At 43.5% G+C, this 22,881-nt stretch overlaps 1 protein-coding gene across 3 annotated transcripts in view; it reads left to right on the top strand.

Moving 5' to 3' along the window:
- The first annotated feature begins 502 nt into the window (after positions 1 to 502).
- LOC310932820 (NACHT, LRR and PYD domains-containing protein 3-like) overlaps positions 503 to 22,881 on the top strand; it is a 34,149-nt gene continuing 11,770 nt past the window's right edge. For 2 of the 3 annotated variants that reach the window (XM_083896188.1, XM_083896187.1), the window contains exons 1-8: positions 503 to 568; positions 686 to 809; positions 3,719 to 3,836; positions 4,147 to 4,301; positions 4,904 to 6,734; positions 11,038 to 11,211; positions 12,472 to 12,645; positions 17,516 to 17,689. In XM_083896188.1, coding sequence (XP_083752314.1) covers positions 785 to 809; positions 3,719 to 3,836; positions 4,147 to 4,301; positions 4,904 to 6,734; positions 11,038 to 11,211; positions 12,472 to 12,645; positions 17,516 to 17,689 — 2,651 coding nt within the window. In that variant the 5' untranslated portion in view covers positions 503 to 568; positions 686 to 784. The remainder of the gene's footprint in view (positions 569 to 685; positions 810 to 3,718; positions 3,837 to 4,146; positions 4,302 to 4,903; positions 6,735 to 11,037; positions 11,212 to 12,471; positions 12,646 to 17,515; positions 17,690 to 22,881) is intronic. The other variant, XM_083896189.1, reaches the window with a different exon arrangement.

The following is a 22,881-nucleotide window of genomic DNA, read 5'->3' as shown; positions in this document are numbered from 1 at the left end:
CACCGACGCCATGTGAAAAGGTCTGTAAAGATAGAGGGATAGTAACAAAGAAGAGGCATTTAAATAGAAAACTTTGAACCCACCAGCATTTTCTACACCTGTTGTCAGAATAGCCCCCAGCTGCACAAGCACGTCCCAGTAAATATATTTGTATGTCCATCAATCTTACAAAAGAATATCTCTATTACATCGAGTATTTTATGAAGGCACAATCACATTATAACACAATATATTATAAATATCTTGCAAATGCTATGTTGAAGGTTGGCCAGCAGATGTCGCCATATCTAATTGTATCCAATCCTTAAAAACACTGAACTATTTCAACACAATTGCTTCATATCGATTCAGTTAAAGTCAGAAATCTTCAGTTTCTCCAATACTGCTGTAAAGTACGTCTCTCTCTCCCTCTCTCTTGCTGTCTCTCTCTCTCTCTCTCTTTCTCACGCTCACTCTCTCTCTCTGACAGGGTCACATGATTTCTTGTAGAGTGAAACCCTAACCCCCAGTGAAACTGTTCTGTGACTTTTGTACAGACTCAATTTTAACTGCGTAGCAGAAGGACAAGGTTAGTATACATTTGATTAAATATGATGATATCTAATTTTATTATTCAGGATTAAAGAAAAGTATGTGTCTCTGACCAGATTTAAAAGGATTTGACAGGTCTCTCCCTCTCTCTCAGACTGAATGAAGTCCAGAAGATGAGTGGTTGTGTCTCCAGGACCCAGCTGTCTGTCTGTGAAGTCTAACCAGTCTAAAAACTTCCCTCTGAACTTCAGTCATGAACCTGGAGCCTCAGACACAAAGTAAGTAAGAGAGCTGCTACAAACCTTTAACAGAGAAGTCATTCAGTCATATCAGTGTGATCATATGTGGCTGTGGCTCCGTTCATGTTTTGTGTGATCATCATAGAACAGAACTGAAAACTGGTTCCTCTCATCACGAGAGGGACAAAACATTTATCGTATTAGACACGAAAGAGTTGACACAAACTTATTTAATATTGTCCATCACTTTATGTTACGGGTGGCTCCGTCCAGCTCTCTCTGTATTTATGTCGTCGACTGAACACAGGAAGTCTGGACCTCGTGGACCATGGAATGTTCTTTCGCAGAGTTGCCATGTTGAAGTATTCGCTCAATGCTATTTCTTAAAAAAATGGTGGATTTGATTCCTGCATCCTGTGCTGTAAGTCGCGCTCATGACACATCCAGTGACGACACTTCTGGCCAATCAGTGGCCGGCAGTTTTGACCAATCCGCACATAGTACCTACTCAGCTTGCTTGGAACCTCGCCAGGGCAGGTACTAAAAATAGTCAAAATAATAATAATCATAAATCACATTTATATGGTGCTTTTTGTGGTACTCAAAGACACTTTACATACTACACTATTCAAACAATACAGATACATTGTTAATTGATTTATACTAGAGTTAAAGGTCACATAGAGTGGTCCTGTTACACATAAATGTTAGTAATGGAGGTCTACTTACATATATTAACTTGTTTTTTGGTAATATGGTTGACATGTGGGAGGAAGGAGAGAGTGGGGTCCAGGATAATTCCAAGGTTACGGACTTTGGACTTTGGCGCATAATGTTATGCTTGGAGTGGGTGAGGGAGTCAGGACCAATGATGAGGACTTTGTATTTATTGGAGTTGAGTTTGAGAAAGTTATTTTGCATCCAGGTCTTAATGTCAGTCGAGCAGTTGGAGAGGGTTGAGAGGGTGGAGGCATTGATGGTTTTGGAGATTAGGTAAAGCTGCGTATCGTTGGCGTAACAGTGGAACCAGAGATTATGGTGACGGAGGATCTGACTGAGTGGAAGCATGTACAGTATGAAGAGGAGTGGACCAAAGTTCAGAACCCTGAGGGACACCGGGAATGAGTTGCTGATAGACAGTTGTCGATGGCGATAATTCGATGTCTGTCGGAGAGATAGGATCTGAGCCAGGAGAGGGCGGTGCCAGTGATACCGAGGGTGAATTGGAGAATGGAGTGGTTGATCGTGTCGAAGGCAACACTGAGGTCGAGGAGGATGAGGATAATGAGGGAGCCAGTGTCAGAAAATAGCAGGAGGTCATTTGTCACTTTGAGGAGGGCAGTTTCTGTACTATGTTTGGAGCGGAAACCGGATTGAAAAAGTTCTAACAGGTTGTTGGAGTCAAGTTAGGTGATGAGTTGTTTGGCAACAACACATTCCAGAATTTTAGACAGAAAAGATAGATTGGAGATGGGATTACGGAAAAAGATGGTGCGTTTTTGCTTCTCGTAGGGGGAGAGAGTGTGCGTTTGAAAAGTAATGGCACGATGATAGGAGATACAAACCAGATAAGGTGTGGCTTTTGTTATGGGTTGAAAAATCGACATTTTGGGTGATGTTGAAGAATGAGAGGATTTCCAGAAGTTCGATTGCTGGTTTGTAGTCAAAAAAGTTAACATCAATGTTGAAGTCGCCCAGGAGGAGAACAGATGGGGAAATAGCACAAAGCTGGGTACGGAATACAGATAGATCAGAGGGAAAGGCAGGGTCTGGCTTGGGGGTGACGGTAAATGACTGCGATGACCAGGGGCTTGGGACCAGATAGCTTCTATAAAGATCCCTTTCACATACCAGTATGAAACCTACCTCAGTGGTCACAAATCTGGTCAATACACCAGGTAGATTTTCCCCAGACTTTGACTTCATCATTAGTCCTTGACTGGAGTAGACTTCCGTTGTACAGGAAATACATTATAGTACAAATTATTATATTTAGGCTGAATCCCAATTCCACGCCTTCCCCTTTGTCGGAGTTCCAGACAGAGCGAAGGAGAGCGGGGACAGAATCTCCTGTTCTGTCCTGAAGACGTATCTGTGCACTCCAGCATCATTTGTTAATGTTAAAAAAATAGCGATAGCAGCTAGCTAACCACTTACAAAACGAACGCCGGGATAGCATCAGCTACGACTAGCTAGTAATTAAAAACAAACTTGACTAGTGATTCAGAAACACCGTTGACAATTGAAGAAGACCACAATAGTATCATTACACATGACTGTCGGAATTAAAATACTGAAAATACATTTGTGCGAGTCTTTAACGGCCGGCTTTCAAACTTCGCTGCAGGTGACGCAGCGGAAGCTGGGAAATTCCTCAAAGCCCTCTGTTTCAAGCGCGGTCCTGAGGAAGCTTCGTTTCAAGGTCTACGTAGCCCTACGGCTTGGCCCTAGCCCTTAACCCTAATGAGAAATGAGACAGCCCTACCCCTCACATGAAGGAAGGGGGAGGGCTAAGGGGTGGAATTGGGATTCAGCCTTAGTACATTTAACATTTTTAATTATTGTTACCATATAGATTCCTATAAAAATAGACAGGGTCCCCTGCCCTTCTGGGTACAGGAAGGACATACATCAGCTCTTCAACTGAAGATCCTTCAGTACAGAGTTAAACAAGCTCCCAGCAGCATAAGAATCCTCTCTGATTCCCATGCCTGCTGCAGGCCTGCTCGTACCTTTATCTACAATCTCTGGACCAACAGACAGCAGCCCTAAAGGACACTTTTGCATCTTTCAAGGACTTGGTAACCTAACTGGGCTTAGTATAGCATCATATGACTTATCTAAGCATTGAGTCCACTGGCTAACCTGGCTAACAATAGCATACCAGACCCAAATCCAAATATCAGGTCAAAATGTTTGGTCTGGTCATGTGATGTTTGTGTTTGCAGACGTCAGAACCAGAGACGGTGAGCAGTCTCCAGCACCCAGCTGTCTGTCTGCGAAGAGCGACTGGTCCAAATTTGAACCTCCAACCTTCAGTAATAAACCTGGAGCCTCAAACTCAAAGTAAGAGACAGTTTGTCCGCACGTGCACACACACAGACAGGAAGAGACAACCTCTGAACTGATCCTAAATCTGATGAAACTGATCAATAAGTGGAATCATTGACGAGTCAGAGATTGTGTGAGAATGAGCCTCAGGAGGAGAACTTTACAACGGTCCATCAGCACCACTGTGAGACAAAGTTGTGAGGACATAAACCCAGAATGTCTCACATCAGAGGACAAGTTTGTCTCGCGTCACTGAGCTCACTGGGTTTTCATTTACTGTCCTTCCTGTCCCTGACATGTCAGTAATAAAGAAATGTCTTTACAGAGACGAGTTTGCTGTTTCTGTTCACGGGCAGACATCCCACTGTCCTCTGCGTCAGGACATCCTGAAGGATCCAGTCTGGGACCAGTCTGGGCCACCAGGAGACTCCTGCTGTCCACAGTGTGGACAGAGACCAGGACCAGGACCACAGACACAGAGTAAGACGGAACATGTGTCTGCTGATGTCTTGAAAAATAGGACTTGTTCTCTTCTATTAAACAGCATCAATATTTAAGATGATAATGAACACAAAATGAAAAACTAAGCCTAATTTGACTGAAGCTACTTCATCACAGCATATGACGTAAAGCGCATGTCACAAATCAATCATTCACTTGTTCTTGATCAATTTCACTTTGATAAAGAAAGCGCAAGCATACCAACAAACGTTGAAAATAAAAGAACAGGAGAAATGTTTGAAAGTGAAAAATGTTACTCATGTTAATGAAAATGATAATGAAGATGATTGAGTTTAATCCTCTGCTGTCCTCTACAGGTTCAACAGAGGATTGTTTACACTCATTTTCCAGTTTTTATATTAATGTTGCTGTTTCTGAATAAAGTTATTCAAGTCATCTGCTGAAAATGACAATTGTTTTTCAAATGACAGCAAACAACATTATTACAACAATATCACATAAAGATGTGACTTTTTTTGTTATTAAAAACATATATAGTTTTTTCTGTTTTCTGTCTGATGAAAACAATCATCTGCTTCTCAGATTCTTTCTTCAGTCTGACTCTGTCTCTTGTCTTTCAGCAGATGTTGGTCTGCAGGTGGTTCTAGATGAACATAAGATAAGTCTGAGGAGGAGATTTGAACATGTGACTGAAGGAACTGAAGGAAGAGGAAGTAGAACCCTCCTGAACAGGATCTTCACTGAGCTCTACATCACAGAGGGACAGAGTGAAGAGGTCAATACTCAACATGAGGTGATGCAGCTGGAGACAGCCTCCAAGAAGAAGATCATTCAGGACACTCCCATCAAGTGCCGCGACATCTTTAAAGCCTTACCTGACCAGCAGGGGCGCATCAGAGTCGTCCTGACCAACGGCGTCGCTGGTGTTGGAAAAACCTTCTCGGTGCAGAAGTTCACTCTGGACTGGGCCGAGGGTTTGGAAAACCAGGATGTGAATTTGCTGATTCTGCTTTCATTCAGGGAGCTGAACCTGATCAGAGATCAGCAGCACAGTCTGCTCACGCTGCTCCATATTTTCCATCCAACATTAGAGAAGGTCACAGCCGAGAAGCTCACTGTCTGTAAACTTTTGTTCATCTTTGACGGCCTGGATGAAAGCAGACTCTCACTGGACTTCAACAGCAGGACGCTGGTTTCTGAAATCACACACAGGTCATCAGTCAACGTGCTGCTGACCAACCTCATCCAGGGGAATCTGCTTCCCTCAGCTCTCATCTGGATAACTTCTCGACCTGCAGCGGCCAATCAGATCCCTCCTACATGTGTTGACAGGGTAACAGAAGTACGAGGCTTCACTGACAACCAGAAGGACGAGTACTTCAGGAAGAGATCCAGAACTGAAGATCTGTCCATCAGAATCATCTCACACATCAAGACGTCCAGGAGCCTCCACATCATGTGTCAAATCCCAGTCTTCTGCTGGATCAGTGCTACAGTTCTGGAGCACATGTTGACCACAGAGCAGAGAGGAGAGCTGCCCAAGACCCTGACAGACCTGTACTCACACTTCCTGCTGGTTCAGACAAAGAGGAAGAAGAACAAGTACGATAAAGGACATGAGACGAGTCCACAGGAGATAATGGAGGCCGACAGGGACATTCTTCTGAAGCTGGGGAGGCTGGCCTTTGAACATCTGCAGAAAGGAGACATCATGTTCTACCAAGAAGACCTGGACCGGTGTGGTCTTGATGTGACAGAGGCCTTGGTTTACTCAGGAGTTTGTACAGAGATCTTCAGAAGAGAGAGTGTGATCTTCCAGAAAACAGTCTACTGCTTTGTTCATCTGAGTGTTCAGGAGTTTCTGGCTGCAGTCTACATGTTCCACTGTTTCACCAACAGGAAGACAGAAGTACTGCAGGACTTCCTGGGAGAACAATACTTGGCCCAGATTCAAACACCCCATCTTGGAACTGTTTCTAAGAGTGACTTATCTCTGGATGTGTTCTTGAAAGCAGCCATGGAGAAATCACTTCAAAGTGAAAATGGTCACCTGGACCTGTTTGTTCGCTTCCTTCATGGACTCTGTCTGGGGTCCAACCAGAGTCTCTTAGGAGGTCTGCTGGGTCAGACTCAAAACAGTCCAAAAATAATCCAGAGAGTGTTGAAGAACTTGAAGAAGATGAACACGAAGAACATCTCACCTGACAGAAGCATCAACATCTTCCACTGTCTGACAGAGATGAACAACCAATCAGTGCATCATGAGATCCAAGAGTTCATGAAGTCAGAGGACAGAGAACAGGAACTCTCTGAGATCCAATGCTCAGCTCTGGCCTACATGCTGCAGATGTCCGAGGAGGTTCTGGATGAGTTGGACCTCAGCATGTACAGAACATCAGACCAGGGAAAACTCAGACTGATTCCAGCTGTGAGGAACTGCAGGAAGGCTCAGTAAGTTCAGACATGATTAATAACAGGCTAACTAATAGTAATATTTTTAGTGACTTTTTCAGTCAGTTCTAGTTTTGTGTTGTAACAGTTTTATTAGTTTTGTCTCAAGTTATGATCATTTTTTAAATATGTAATGCTGGAGTAAATGGAGAGGATGCTGATGTGTGATGTGTTGTGATTCAACCTAGGTAATTGGTGGGAAAATATTAACACAAATGATTAATTATTTTTAATAATTAATTTTGTTATTAATTTCTTAAAAACGGGGCACCACTCCTCTTAGCGTGAGGAGAATGACAGTCACTTTACAACCTTCAAGTGTCTCTTGACTATCAGTTATAACTAATTAATAATAAGTATATTAATATTAATTAATAAATAACAAAGAAGGTGTGAGATCGTTCACTGGCTTCTTTCAATTACCCTTTGTTACAAACAAGCAAGCACAAAAGACAGAAACGGTACTTTTAAAGTAAAGGTTCAACATTTATTAAAGCATTAAAATTAATCAATAACAGCAACAAACATCAGTCCCTTAATCTAAAATAACTGCTGGTAAAAACGTTTCAATATAAAAAAAGAAAGTAAAATAAAATAAAAAGGGGTATGGATCTGTGTGCAGGAATGTGTGTGTGTGTGTGTGAAAAGGGGGCGTGTCACTTTGGCAGCAGGTAACAGGAAGTGAACAAAACAAATCCAAAGTAAAACAGGAAGCAACAAACAAAGCCAAAAGGTAAAAGAAGGAGGGGTCTCTGACGTGACGGTTCGCCTCCCACTTCCGGGTTACCAAAAGGTACGTCACGTGAAAATGGCGTCACTCGCTGTTACCGTGAGGCGACGCGAGATGGCGCTCGTGCTCTGATTTCTTCACTCCGCTCTTCCGTCTTTCACCAGCGGGAGCGCTGAGTAAAAGAGGAGAGTTGAAGGAGAAAATGAAGTCAGCCGTGACGTGGAAAATGGGAATGGCGGCAGGAAGTGGAATAGACAAAGGAACGAGTCTGATCAGAAAACTTCTGTAATCACACAGTGTATTCGGCTTGTCCGACTCAAACTGTGGTTCTTACAGATCACGGAAGTTTCCTCTCAATGAGTGATCGCGGACTGTGTTGAGGACACAGGATCGCGATACACGGGGACAAATCACAGTACAAAAGGGGAGACTCGTGAGGAGAAATAGAAACCGAATTCGACCACACAGATTAGCGAGAGTTTTATCTCGTGAGCCTGTCTTCTTACCGGTCAAATTAAGCTTCTATTACGATCGCCGCTGGCGCTGCGTGCGGAGCGCAAGACACAGAGAACAGTAAACACTCAACAGTTGTGCGGATAGCTCCGCTACTTAACATCAATGAGTTAGCTACAGTTTACTTAATACATCAACACTATTCTAACAGTACAGCCGTGTGTGTGATGCGCACGGCGGCGATGACGAAAACAAAGTACAAAAACAATAAACAACAAAATTAAACTACGGGGTGCACTCCCGTGTTTATAATAAGCTCTGAATAGCTATTTTGCCCAGACACAATCGCTTACTATGAGTTGCCTTCCAACGAGTAAGGCGGAGTCCTGGTGCTTCACGTGGTTCAATCCGTGGTTCAATCTGTTCTTCGGTCAGTATACCGGTATCAGAGAACGGGAGCGGGCGTCTCGTTGCGCGGCTCTGGTGCTGTGTAATACGTGGTTCACCACTCACGACAGGAACAGCTGGTAGACAGGGATTTAGGAGCACGGTCTCCTATTCTGCAGGAATAACGGGAATAACTCGCAGGGGGTTATTCACGGGGTCCTTGGATCAAAAATAAAAATAAAAACAAAAGGGAAAAACCAAAAATGGGGTAGGAATGGACGAAGAAGAATCTTCAAAGCTTGGCCAGCAAGGATGTAGATTTTCTTGATGTTTTCCTCTCTCGCTGAGAGCTATGGTGAAGAGGTCGAACTCTGGGGGTTCGTTCAGTTTTGATACCTTTGCCTCAGGGGCGGGGCATCCTGTGGTGTCCACCAATGGGTGAACGGCTGCCTGCCGTGGACGTCATCTGCCGCCCTGGCTAGTGGGGAGGGGGTCCCTCACAGACTGGACCCCTGGTGGGGTGGTCTGTTCCTTTGTTCTCAACCATGAGGCCTTTTATGACCCCAAACTTTTCACCAGCTTTATGACTTCCAGTAGGCCTCAACAGATGACAATGGCTGGGCCCACCAGATGCGTCTCACACTGAGAGACAAAAAAACAAGACAAATCATTTCCCTTAAATGTTAATAACCTGGAATATGATTTACAAATATAACTTAACTCCTCACAGATTTATGATTTAAACAACAGACAAAAATAAAACAGTATTTCTACAATAGTTTAAAGGCTTCATATGTGATCAAAGAATGTGGTCAAAAACGGTCACTCAAATTCAAAATACTGCGGCAAGTCTTTTATCATAAATGAGTGGCTCTAAGACACACAATTCTGTTCTCTCAGTAAAGTTCAAAATGTATTATAATTTATGGTAACATTAGCTGTTGACTAGGGATGGACATAACAGATGGAATAACGTTATGCATGATATTTGACAGAACTGATCTTCATTTTTGCCTCCCTTTTTATAACGTTATATAGTTTATGGCGATATACATGTAAAGAATTTATAAAGTGTACCCTCGGTATTGTAAATCCGTTGTGGCAGTGGGGTGTGGTGAAGGCAGCGGCTGCTGGAGGAGAGGGAGCAGTGGCTCAGCCGGCGATCAGACAGCTGGACAGAATCATATAGTCAGTCGACCCTCGCTGTTATGCTCTTATTTAAAGAGCGGTTTAAAGATAGTTGGACCTGAAAATGCAGTGGAGACAAAATGAAAATTATAAACAATATTTATGAATTTAAACAAGGAATTTACAAAACTAGGAAGTAAGTGAGGAGGGGGGCTCGGAGAGACAGCCAATGCAGCTGTGCCGGGAAGGGCGAGAGCTCAGGGCGAGAGTCAGTGTTCAGAGAAGATCCAGAATGTTCCAAACTCACGGGGTGAAAAGAGGTCAGGGAGATGTGCCAGGAGTTGAGTGAAGCTGTGTCAAATCCATAGCTCTCTGGGGGAAAACAGTGTTGTCCGTCGCTCTCGTGACACAGGAGACGTGACGACCTGAGAGCAGAACACAGACGAGTGAAAATCAGTCAGAGTGAAAAAAAAGTCAGAGTTGAAAGACACAGGTGTAGCTGATCACCAGCGTCCTCAGTGGAAGTAGGTCAGCCAGGCCTCCTGCAGAGAGGGGAGAGAGAGAGCAGGACGGAGGAGCTCCACAACGGCAATAATAATAATAATAATAATAATAATAATAATGTTAAAGGTGAGGGAGAGTGCCATCGTGACACTTGCTTTGCCGCAAACTGGGCGTTTTTGACATTCATACCGAGGTCTTTTAGGTTTTCTCCGCCATTGTAGCTCAGACGTAACGGCAACCCGTGGTTGCTCGGCAGCTGAGACTCTACTGACTGCAATGATTCGTAGATGGCAGTAGGTGGCGTCACATGCCAAAACATGATTTCAAAACATAAACATTTTGCAGTCTGCAAAATACTGTATAATACTGTACTGTTGTTGTTGGTGAGTTTGTTATAAGAACATTATTCCTGAGCCTCTGTGACATATTAGGAGGATTTTATGGCCAGTTGCTTTAGATTAATCACATAATCATATATTCAACTCTATAATTATTATGAATTATTCACAGCATGAAGCATGACATGACAAACACGCAAACACAATAAAAAGCCATTTAAATGCACCATATCTTGCTCTTTATTTAATTAAAATCAACCGATGTGACCAAACCTGACCCAAATCTGTGGATTTTTGTCCCAACCCAGTCCGAATCATCAGGACCTGCGTTAGGTCTCCATGCTCTCATCTATATGGGTCAAACCAAACACAAAGAGCCAGCACCAGTACCTGTTCAGATCAGAGAAGACTGCTTGCCTTACATTAAGACTAAGAATAACCATCATCTGTGAAGTCAGTGCTGATCGGGTCAGACCAACATGAGTCCAGGACCCAGGTGTGTTCCACACACTCAGACTGTGGACATGGTGGACCATGTTCATGTAGAACATCAAAGTCCAACCAAGATGTTTCATGTCAAACACAACAACAACAGAAGATGTTGACAAAATGACAAATGAAAACATGATTATTTTTCTGTGACAAAGAGTCACATTTATTTTCTCTGATCACAGACTTTATGGTTGAAAGACTCCGTGTGAAGTCGTGCTCTCAGCTCTGAACACATGGTCGAACACTAACCCATGTTTTATTCTCTATTCAGGTTGATAAACTGCAATTTGTCAGAGATCAGCTGTTCTTCTCTGGCCTCAGCTCTGAAGTCCAACACCTCTCACCTGAGAGAACTGTACCTGAACAACAACGAGCTGCAGGATTCAGGAGTGAAGCTACTGTGTTCTGGACTGGAGAGTCCACAATGCACACTGGAGAATCTGTGGTGAGTTCAGTGACTGAACACGCATGCACGCACACATGCAGTCACACATACACAGTCACACACACACACACAGTCACACATACACAGAGTCACACACATACACAGAGTCACACACATACACAGAGTCACACACATACAAAGAGTCACACACATACACAGAGTCACACACATACACAGAGTCACACACATACACAGAGTCACACACATACAAAGAGTCACACACATACACGGAGTCACACACATACACGGAGTCACACACATACACAGAGTCACACACATACACAGAGTCACACACATACACAGAGTCACACACATACACAGAGTCACACACATACACAGAGTCACACACATACAAAGAGTCACCCCCGCATGTAAATCAAATGAAATCAAATTTTATTTATATAGCCCACAATTACAAAACACAGTTTGTGGGATAGCCACAGGGCTTCACAGGTTTGGTAACATCCTCTGTCCTAAAAGTAAGAAAATAAAGTAATATCAACTTGTGTCAGTGCCTTGATTTTGCCCTGATAGACTGGGAAGAACAGCATGTAAAGACTGTAACAGTCTGCTTTACACGGTGTGGCATCTGCAGGTAAATCCACTTTCAGTGTGCGGTTGAAAACACTCTGTAGATTACGTTGGTAATTCTCCGTCTTCCAGTCACTTTCAAAACTCATCGTCGTTATTGTCGACCTCGTCGTCTTCAAACATAATTATGTCTTTAACCATAAATCCCAGTCAATTGGTTCAGCACGTTCAAAGTCATCAAAGTCATCAGCAATAATGTCATTGAAGCTGAGAAACTCCTCAAGATCATTGCCTTCAGAAATCTCTTCACTGTTAAAGTCCTCCATGTTTGCTCGAAGAAATCTCAAACAAGACTAAAATTAACGTATTCGCTTCCCCGGCGTCAATGGTAGAATTACACAACAGCGCCCCCCGGCCTTAATAGGTTAAATGCCAGGATCCATCTGGTTTACGACAAACCAGATGGAAATCCATGTGTTTCACATATAATAATGATGCTGTGGTCCATCCTTGGTGCAGCACATTCAATTGGACTTGTGTAGAAACAGAAACAAACACATAATACTATATAAAGAAGTCAAAGACATTCATGTATGATCATGTGATCCTGCAAAGGACACCCTTTTCATTTATTTTCTATTTATTCCTGAATCAACAGTATTAAGCTTAAAAAAACTGGTTTCAAGCAGCGACTTTGTCGCTTGGTCTCATGTTTTATTGTTTATTCAGGTTGAGAGGCTGCAGTTTGTCAGAGATCAGCTGTTCTTCTCTGGCCTCAGCTCTGAAGTCCAAGCCCTCCCATCTGAGTGAACTGGATTTGAGCAACAACGAGCTGCAAGATTTAGGAGTGCAGCTGCTGTGTTCTGGACTGGAGAGTCCACACTGTAGACTGGAGACTCTGGGGTGAGTTCAGTGACTCTCTGTTACTGTTGTAAATCTCAGATGTTTAATCCACAATTGAACCTCATTAATGTTCACACACATCAGTTGAATCAGTGAATTAATTAATTCCATTTGACACACCTGACAACTGTTTTTTTCCACCACATTTATTTTCACTTTAATCCTAATCATTGACAAAAAGTTTGTTCTCAAGCAGCCGCTGGAGAACCTGCCTGACATGAAGCCTATGAGTGTCGACAGAATGTGAAAAAAATCAATATATCATCATGGTAAACAAAAATATCAAAAAAGTTTGATATTGATATCAATCATTGACCAGGGCTTGAAATACTGCTGGGGCATTGGTCAAGCCCAACGGTACTACCAGGTATCCATAGTGGCTTGTAGGTGTGTTGAAGGCCGTTTTCCACTCATCCCCCTCCCTAATCCTCACAAGATGGTAGGCATGGTAGGTCAAGCTTTGTGAAAAACTGTTAAAGACGCTTAAAGGGACACTGTGTAGTATTTATGGGTTTATATGACCCAAATTCCACTCCTGCATTGTCTAGTCGCTGTATAATAGTTTTTGTTTCATTTTCGTAGTGTTTCAAAAAGTCATGTAAAATAACATGGTCGCGGGCCGCTGTTGCATAGCCACTGTTAGCAGCGAGACGCCATGTTTCTACGGGAGCCTGTAAGGACAAACGCGAGGGAACAAATCAAGCGTCGCTTTACTTGTAGCGGAAGTCCCGCCTCCACTGACGGAGCAGGAAGTCTGAGATATAAACAGAGTTTATAGAGAGAGGGACAGCTCTACTGCGGCCACGAAGAGCTGTCCCTCGTCCTCGTCCTCGTCCTCGTCCTCGCCCTCTCGTTGTCTCTTCGCCCTCAGCGGCACCGGACGTATCTTGGCTCTGCAAACGTAAATACGTTCCCTGCTAACCCCATCTTGAAACGGCTATGGGAAATAACTATCATTACCAGTTGTGACAGTTTGTGTGAACATGCACCTAGCTCACTAGCTCGCTATTAGCCATTAGAACGCTAACACAGTATGAAAAAAAAAAATCTATTAATTTAGCTATCTTACATGTCTAAGACCAGTGCTAATACGATATACAAAAGACACACTTATACATCTGAATAAATACTAGAACTTCATCTGCTGACACGGAGAAAGATGACGAGGACGACATTTGACCGGCTGAGGATACCGTATCACTCAGGGAAGGGAGGGGGTGAGCAGAGGAGCAGTTTGTTGTTGTAAATTTCAGCCTCTCCTCTAGATGTCACTATAAACTACTTACTTCACCTTGAAGAACCTGGCGAATGTGTATTATATGCGAGTCTAAATCTGTAGAAAAAATGAGTATGTCGTCTAGATAAACAAACACGAAGAGATTGAGGAACTCCCGGAGTACATCATCATCATGTTCTGAAAGAATGCTGGTGCGTTAGCTAAACCGAACGGCATGACCCGTTACTCGTAATGTCCTGTAGGAGTGTTGAAACCGGTTTTGCACCGGCGGAGGCATGGCCAGTGAGATGGCCTACCTTGTTCAGTTCGGAGCCGTAAGTCTGTGGCATTAGCCTGAAATGCAACCGGCACTGGTGTATGAATAACTCAACAAATTCACTTTGCTGTGGCCTAAACCTCTGTCTAGGTGTGTTCACTGTGCTCAGCGCTGTGCTACCCTGTGGAGATGGGCTGCCCTGGCTGCTTGCAAGTAAAGGCCACATTATACTTCTCCGACTGCGTAATGTGTTATCCGTCTGCGTAACCACGGAGACCGCTCGAGCCTTTATACTTCTTTATATGGATAGGCGCTGCAATTTCCCACCCGATCAGTAGGGGTCGCTGCGCATGGTTGTTGTGCTTTTGGCTACAGTGAGCAATGGCGTCCGAGAGAGAAAGACTGTTGTTGTTGAAACAGTGGCCGTTTCTCACTTTTCTGTGTCCCGGAAGGCAGTTCATGAGAAATTGGCCATTTAGAGTCTAAAAGTGCTGTGTGTGTTAAGATATGACGTATTTATAGTTCGGCAGCGACGAAGTCGGCGGTGTTCAGCTCCGCCCTCTGTGGACGCCCGGTGCGCACTGTGAGCCAGCACAGAGCAGCTTCGCTCAGCCTGTCCTGAGGACCAATCGCAGCTCTTGCCGTCTCCGTTGTCCCTTGACGGATTGACGGACACTTAAAAAATATTCCGTGCAGTCGGAGACGACGCAGAGACTCTACAACAGGTTCTGCGTCGACGCAGAGGACTCTGCGTAACCTACGCAGAGCACTTTACGCAGGAGTATAAATTGGGCTTAACTGCCCATCCTCATTTACCATATCAGGCCTGCGAATCTGGATGCCTTCTGAACTTCCAATAACTGGGAACTCAACATCATGGTTTTCTCCCAAAAGAGCATCCATTTCATTATACAATTTGAAGCGACTGTTTCCCCTCCCCGTGCTCCTATTATTATCCTTAATTTTTTTATACGCATTCACAAGGTTGTTCCATTTTCTGTTGACTCTGGCAGAATCAAATACCTGACCAAATGGTCAGACAGCTGACAAGCCATTTCCCCCCACATGTTTCTTTGAGCCTTTCCCAGTTTTTATGCTGCTAATTAGCTCTGCCAGAGTGTGAGGGAGTTCACTCCCAGTTGCCTCTAGGTGTCTCCTCATTAAAGTGCCCATATTATACCCTATTACCCCAAGTTAAACTAGTTCCTGATGCCCTAATGAACATGTCTGTGTCATGCTTTAGTCAAAATATCATAAGGATGAAGCACAATAGCAGTTCAATAACTCTGCCAAAACAGCCTTTTTCAGAGTGCTCGGTTTTGTGCCTGGTCATTTACATGTGAATGAGACCCAGGTAACCACACACCCACTTCTTCAAGGGGAGTGTTGATCTAACTTAAGCCCAATTTATACTCCTGCGTAAAGTGCTCTGCGTAGCTACGCAGAGTCCTCTGCGTCGACGCAGAACCTGTCGAAGAGCCTCTGCGTCGTCTCCGGGTGCACGGAATATTTTTTAAGTGTCCGTCACTCCGTCAAGGGACTACGGAGACGGCAAGAGCTGCGATTGGTCCTCAGGACATGCCGAGCTAAGCTGCTCTGTGCCGGCTCACAGTGAGCGCCGAGCGCTATAGAGGGCGGAGCTGATCCCCGCCGATTTCGTCGCTGCCAAACTATAAATACGTCATATCTTAACACACACAGCACATGTTTAGACTCTAAATGACCAATTTCTCGCCTCTAATTATCTTAAAACTGCGTTGCGGGACACAGAAAAGTGAGAAACGGCCGCTGTTTCAACAACAACAGTCTTTCTCCCTCGGACGCCATTGCTCACTGTAGCCAAAAGCACAAGACCTTGCGCAGCGACCCCTACTGATCGGGCGGGAAATTGCAGCGCCTATCCGTCACGCAGACGGATAACGCATACGCAGTCGGAGAAGTATAATGTGGCCTTTACTATCCACAGCCATACTGTCGCCACTTATCACCTGTTGTCATGCAGTGTCGTCACAACCCCCGCTCCATATACCCCATAGTAATGTCCGTTTACCCGCTGTTACTGCGTTTCACCGTAATGTATAGAATGACCACGATTTTGGCTTCTCGCGATCATAAAAACATTAGAATCGAAGAAAAACGATTAATGCACCGCGCAGCGTGGTGTGTATGTAAATTCCTACGCTAGAAAAACACCTTGAATGCACCAGTGTTACTGCAGCTGCACTCGCTAACTGCAGGCACGTAACTGGTGCGTTCAAGGTGTTTTTCTAGCGTAGGAATTTACACACACGATCAACAACAAAGGGCTTGTGAAGCTTGTGAACATTTTTTTCATAAATAAAATATACCCACTGGACACACAAGTCCTCTGAGGCTGGAAGTTTGTGTAAAACACTGTGCTCCGCTGTGCAGCCACTCTTCCTCCCTCGCCTGCACTCTCGTATTTCACAGGGACAAGGAGGAGCTACGGTGGAGCTGTGAAGTACTCTGCCTGGCGGGGTGCCAACATTCACGGTGAAATGCTTGCAATGTCGTAATTCTGTGGGAGGTTTAAACATTGCGTGTTTTATCACCTATACTTACACAAAGTGGAACCACTAAAACATGACTGAGTCTTATTTTTTCACATTTTGGGGACTGGTATGGCCCACTGAATCCCAAATATCAGTACTAAAATGATTAAAAAGTTGATTTTGCACAATATGGGCCCTTTAAGTCAATAAGATAATGCACATTTTTTAAATTTCTGACATAACAGCTAGCCACGGTAATCGAAAATTTTAAAAATTGCATTGAGCCTAATGAGGTTGCAAAGTGTTTGTATTATATTAGCCTTTATGTTCCTTATCATGCATTACCATAAGTGAAAAATCTTATTCAGCTCCCACTATAGGAATACATACTTCCTACAGGCACTGCACTAATTAGATATAATTCTAAAGATGTTCAGATTTTGAGGGGTAGAAGAACTGTGATTCAGGAATTTGAATTGAACAGTGTACAGCCTGCTGGAATTTGTGATTACCACTAAACACTGACTCCACTTGTTTCTTTATGTAATGTGATTATTTTTCTGCTTCTCATCATTTATTCATTTCATTGTGTTGAACTTGATGTAAAAAGTGAGGCTGTGTTCACCTGTGACTTATTTGTCATTTTGCTGCTGTTTCTTTGTGTCAGTGTTGATGTGCAAACGTCTTTATTTCAACTGAACCTTCACACTCGTGTTTCTCACAGTCACATGACTGGATTTCTTTCTAATAAGAGTGTATCTCCAGTGTTAGATGACAATCTAACACTGGAGACAATCTCCAGTGTTAGATGATAAAATATGTTTTCATCACAACACAAGATCTGATCTTGTGATCTTTATTCAGGTTGAGTGGCTGCAGTTTGTCAGAGATCAGCTGTTCTTCTCTGGCCTCAGCTCTGAAATCCAACTCCTCCCACCTGAGAGACCTGGACCTGAGCTACAACGAGCTGCAGGATTCAGGAATGAAGCTGCTGTGTTCTGGACTCGAGAGTCCACACTGTAGACTGGATAATCTGTGGTCAGTTCACTACCTTAGCACACACGCAGTCACACACACACACACACACACACACACACACACACACACACACACACACACACACACACGCGCACGCACGCACGCACGCACGCACACACACACACACACACACACGGGTGACCTACTTAGATTGCGGCCACAATTGACCACAGGCACAGAAGTGGTTAAGACCGTCCTATTTAAATGAGGAGTTTGCACTAGTCAAAGGTTGTCAACATGGAGGAAGAGAAAGCGGAGACCCAACGGAAGCGCAGAATGACATTTAAAGCCACTGAACAGCTGACGTTCTGTGATGAGCAGATAACTGAGATCGAGGGATATGACATCCTTGAAGGGGCCGTACCTATGTTCCCCGGGTCCATAGGACATCCTGTGTCGGTATGATGGACAGCTCCATCATTACCTGACTTATCAAACAAAGAAAACTATGGACTATGGATGTTTCCATTCCGCACTCTCCTCCTGACTCCCCTGCAGCTCACTGAGAGCTGCCAGGGAGCACTCTGCTGTTTCTCTCAAGATTACACATCAGTATAATAATAATATATACAATAAAATAAATCTAATAATAATAAATAAATAAAGCGGATCATCACAGAGGCTAAGGAAAAACGGGAATATGACCCTTTTTTCAAAAAAGGTTAGATCACAAACTGCAGACCAAGGTAAGCCCATACCAGTACAAACACGCATTTCTCCTCTGGATATCTATATTTAATGTATTCAGATATACCAAATAATAAATGAATGTGCGTCATCTTTGAACGCGTAGTTGAACATGCTCTGGAAAAACTTAATTTCCTGATTTACAAAAAGTATTTTTGTTGATGGATTTCTCAGAGGATTATGCTTCAGCGTAACTGCAGCCATTTGTGCGCACGGCTGTGCCAGTTAAGACCTGCCTTTCAAACGTGCTAATTATAGACGCACAAATAAGCACCGCAATCAGATTCAGGTTTGATAAATCACTTTGCGCGTGCTAAAATAACACATTTACATTTTCTCCTCCCAGCACACGCAAAATTGCGTGTAAACGCCCCACGTTGCATATGCATTAAGGTAAGAACGCTAAATGGGTTGGGGGTGCTATATTGCCCATCTGAGAGGCGCAACTCGTCGTTTCGCCCTGTTAGTAGATCAGCATCAATGCAAATTTACGTGTACAAAGCTTTAGTAAATCAGCCCCATAGTCCACACTGTGGACTAGAGACTCTGTGGTGAGTTCACTGACTGAAGCTGCTGCTGTTTTTTTAACCTTTCATTCTTCTTTCAGTCTTCAGTCCCTGCTCGAAAATGACATGCCCCAAACTAACTAAACTAAACAAATTATATAATATTTAAACTTTATTCTCGACATTTAGACTTTAATTCTAAGTACAAGTTGAATATTTTGGTTGTACGCCCTCAGCCGTTGCGGCGAATACTGCAACACGCGCTGATTATAAATGCCTCTGTACATACTTGTATGGTCGCGCGCCGCCTGCAGAGCCCCGCACGAGTATTAACCTAATGTTAGGCCCCGGGGCTGAGAGGTTTTGGAGGCCCCCCCATCCCCTCGATTTGAGTCTCATTTTAAAAATTATAATATATAGGTAATCTACAGCAGAAAACTTTACAACAACAACAACTCTCTGTAGAACCTGTGTCCAATATTCACACTCCTCATTGAACTGTTTATTTGAGTTCTGAGTCCACTGTCAGCTGCTTGATGAAAGCAATCATGGCTTTCATGTACTGTTGTATGATCATTTGCATGTTTCCAGTCAAAATAACCCCCACTAACAAATGGTGACTTTTTATTATCACCAAAAATTTGCCTGCAAAGCAAAACACAGTACCTGCTGATGGTGAATAACAGAGCCATTCTCTGGGCACACACTCTCCGTTATTGAGTTTGCGTGTGTAATATAGTTTTGAAAAAAATAGTTTCTGTTGTTTATATTGGCGTTCCGACGCCGACACGTTAACACTTTTATTTTGACAAGACTCCGGTCCCATTTTGGCCCAATAAGCGCACACTTTTGCGCCGTCAATGTTTTCCCCAGCGACCTGGGTCACTGTTATACGGGTCATTACCTGACTCGTCTCCCCCTGGCTGGTTTGCAGCCTGATCCTCTCTCCTTTTCCTCTTCACTGCTGTGGGTAGCGGCAGACCCCTGCTCCTCTCCAGCTACATCCACCTGCACAGACTTCGACTCCTCCGCTCCCTCCGGTGTGTGAGACAGCGAGTTTTCTCCAGTGCTGGGTCCATCTTCAGCAGAAGCAGCTGGTTTAAAAAATCCAGTGAGCTTTAGGATGCTCTTTAATAACTCCTTTTCCCGCAACTCTTTCTTAATTCTCTCTCGAAGGTCTCCCCGACATTTTCCACACTGTCACTCAATCATAGAGGGACACACACCCCAAAACTAGACATTCTGATAGGTAAGCCCACGGGCCAATGGGGTCATGTGTGTCACTTGGATCAATCAGCAGCCATGTAACGTGCGATTAGAGTGATTGACAGAAAACCTGACCTGTTACAAAACAATACAAAATTCAATTCAGCGCATCATGAACCTGAAAACGGGAGGCCCCTAAACTTGGGAGGCCCCTGGGCTTCAGCCCAGGTAAGCCCGTGCATTAAAGCGGCCTTGCGTACACCCCACCCCACCCTACAACCCGCCCGCTGCCACAGAGACCCTCCCGACCCAGACAGCTAGGGGCCCATACTATGGCCATAAAGCCCTGGGCTAGGACTCCCTAACTATCCAGGCCTGGAAAACCCCCAGGACGGCACCCCCGCAGGCAGGCTAGACAGAACTCCCGGAGTGGAGGGCCCACATGAGGAGAACAGGATCTGGAAACTAAGAGACAATAAATAAAATAAGTACTAAAAGAAATGAAAAACCTCAGAAAACAACATAAATGAATGTTAAACCCGTAAAAGCAGCATTAAAAATAAATAAATAGAACCTTTAAGAGAAATCTAAAGAACAAAGAAAAATGACAGGACAGCATAAATCACTAATACTAAAAGAGTAAAAGGGGACTAAAAAAAGCTAAATTAAAAAGGTGAGTCTTGAGCCTGTGTTGAAAATTATCAATAGGCATGGACTCTGGCATGGAGTCAGTCCGGCAGGCTGTTCCCCAGGCGAGGGCCATAATAGGGTTCACCAAAGGTTTTGACCAAATTTTTTTTTTTACTATTTTACTGTCATAGTAAAATAGACCATAGTTAATCTACAGCAACTAGTAATTCTGTTCTCAACCAGTAGAAAATGCTGTGAACACCTGATTATGCATGAAAAAAGAAATTCAGTGAAACCGTTCGAATTGTGAAAAATACCGTGATATATATTTTTGGTCATACAGCCCAGCCCTAACGCCCGGACTGTACTGTACAGAAAAAAATAATACGAAATGAGACGCCCTACTTTTAGGCCCTATATTTCGTCCTGTTTTCCCCCAGTAACCACCGAAACGATGTTGTGATGACGCACGCAAAAACTGCGGCCAGCACCTATTAAATGCTGGAAAGTCTCTTTGCGCAAAAGCGAAACTTGGCTGCAGCGCAGCACAGATTATGAACTCCCCACGACAGAACTCTCTTCTCTCTCTCTCTTAGAGCAGTTAACTAAAGAGATCAGCTCATCTGATGCATCTGTTATTCCTTAATTACAGCGTTAAAGCATCTTCTAGATTGAGACCGGAGTGAAAACAATGAAAAGTGAGCTCTTGAGAATCTGTCAACATGTTTTACTAAGATCTACTTGGATCTCCTGTATTTCATCGCGACTGTACTCGATCCTCCTCATAAAGATCATTATGTATGTGTCATATATGGATGTGTGGATAAAACTGTACATAGAGAAATTATCCATTCTGTGTTGGATGTGCAGAGCCCCCTTATAGCTGGGCACAATGCAGGAGAGAGAGAAGAGCAGAGTCAGCAGGGGCGGTGTGGAGAAAAAAAAAAGTCCCATATCACAATAGCTGAAATGAATGAAGCCCCACATCATATGCCAAACAGGAAAGCCCCAGGACCAGATGGATTCCCAGTGGAATTCTACAAAACATTTTGGCCTACACTAGCACCAACATTCTATAAAATGGTCATAGAAACTAAGGAAAGTGGCAGTCTTCCCCCACACATAAACACAGCACATATCTGTCTCCACCTCAAACCAGAGAAAGACCCCTCACTCCCATCCAGCTATCGTCCAATCTCACTCATAAACGCAAAGCCCTAGCAAGGAGATTGGAAAAAATCACCCGCTTCATTATCCACCCAGATCAGACAGGATTCATTAAGGATAGACATTCAACTACTAATACATGCAGACTAGTAAATATTATAGACTACTGCACAATCAATAAACTTAAAGCAACAGTGGTCTCACTAGATGCAGAAAAAGCATTTGACAAAGTAAACTGGGAATTCCTTCTTGTTACAATGCAAAAATTTGGATTCAGAGAAAACTCTATCTCCTGGATCAAAATTCTGTACAGTTCACCCAGCGCCTCTGTCCGGACAAATGATCAAACTTCTCCAAGTTTCACCCTCCAGAGGGGCACCAGACAAGTTTGCCCACTCTATCAGTCACTGTTTGCCATTTTTATTGAACCACTCGCAGCAGCAATTCGTGTAAACAAAAACATTAAAGGTAACAACAAAAATACATCACAAAATAAGCCTCTATGCTGATGATGTACTACTTTTCCTTCAAAACTCACAAAGCTCTCTCTCCGAAACCATTTCACTTATTAATACATTTTCAGCCATATCAAATTACTCAATAAACTGGACAAAATCAATTATCCTACCTATCAATTATAGCTTCAAACCATCACCATCCAGCCCTCTGAAGTCAGGAAACATCAGATATCTGGGTATACACTTTTCCTCCAGGCTGCCAGATCTAACACAATTAACCTATACTCCACCATCCTACGTTGGATTTCTCTACCTATATCACGTATGGGAAGAGTTGCCACTATAAAAATGAAGATTTTACCAAAAATCAATTACGTCTTCTCAATGATCCCCACCCAACCTTCACCAAGCTGGTTTAAATCAGTAGATTCTGCCGCAACTAAATTCCTCTGGAAAAACAAACCAGCACGCATTAGCTTAAAAACCCTCCAAAAAGCCAAAGTATTGAAGTATTGAATGACTTTATTTCTCCCCCGGG

The sequence above is a fragment of the Microchirus variegatus genome, assembly GCF_963457635.1.
Source record: "Microchirus variegatus genome assembly, chromosome: 10".
Taxonomy (NCBI): domain Eukaryota; kingdom Metazoa; phylum Chordata; class Actinopteri; order Pleuronectiformes; family Soleidae; genus Microchirus; species Microchirus variegatus.
The sequence above is the reverse complement of the archived record's forward strand: the minus strand, read 5'-3'. Positions and strand labels throughout refer to the sequence as shown.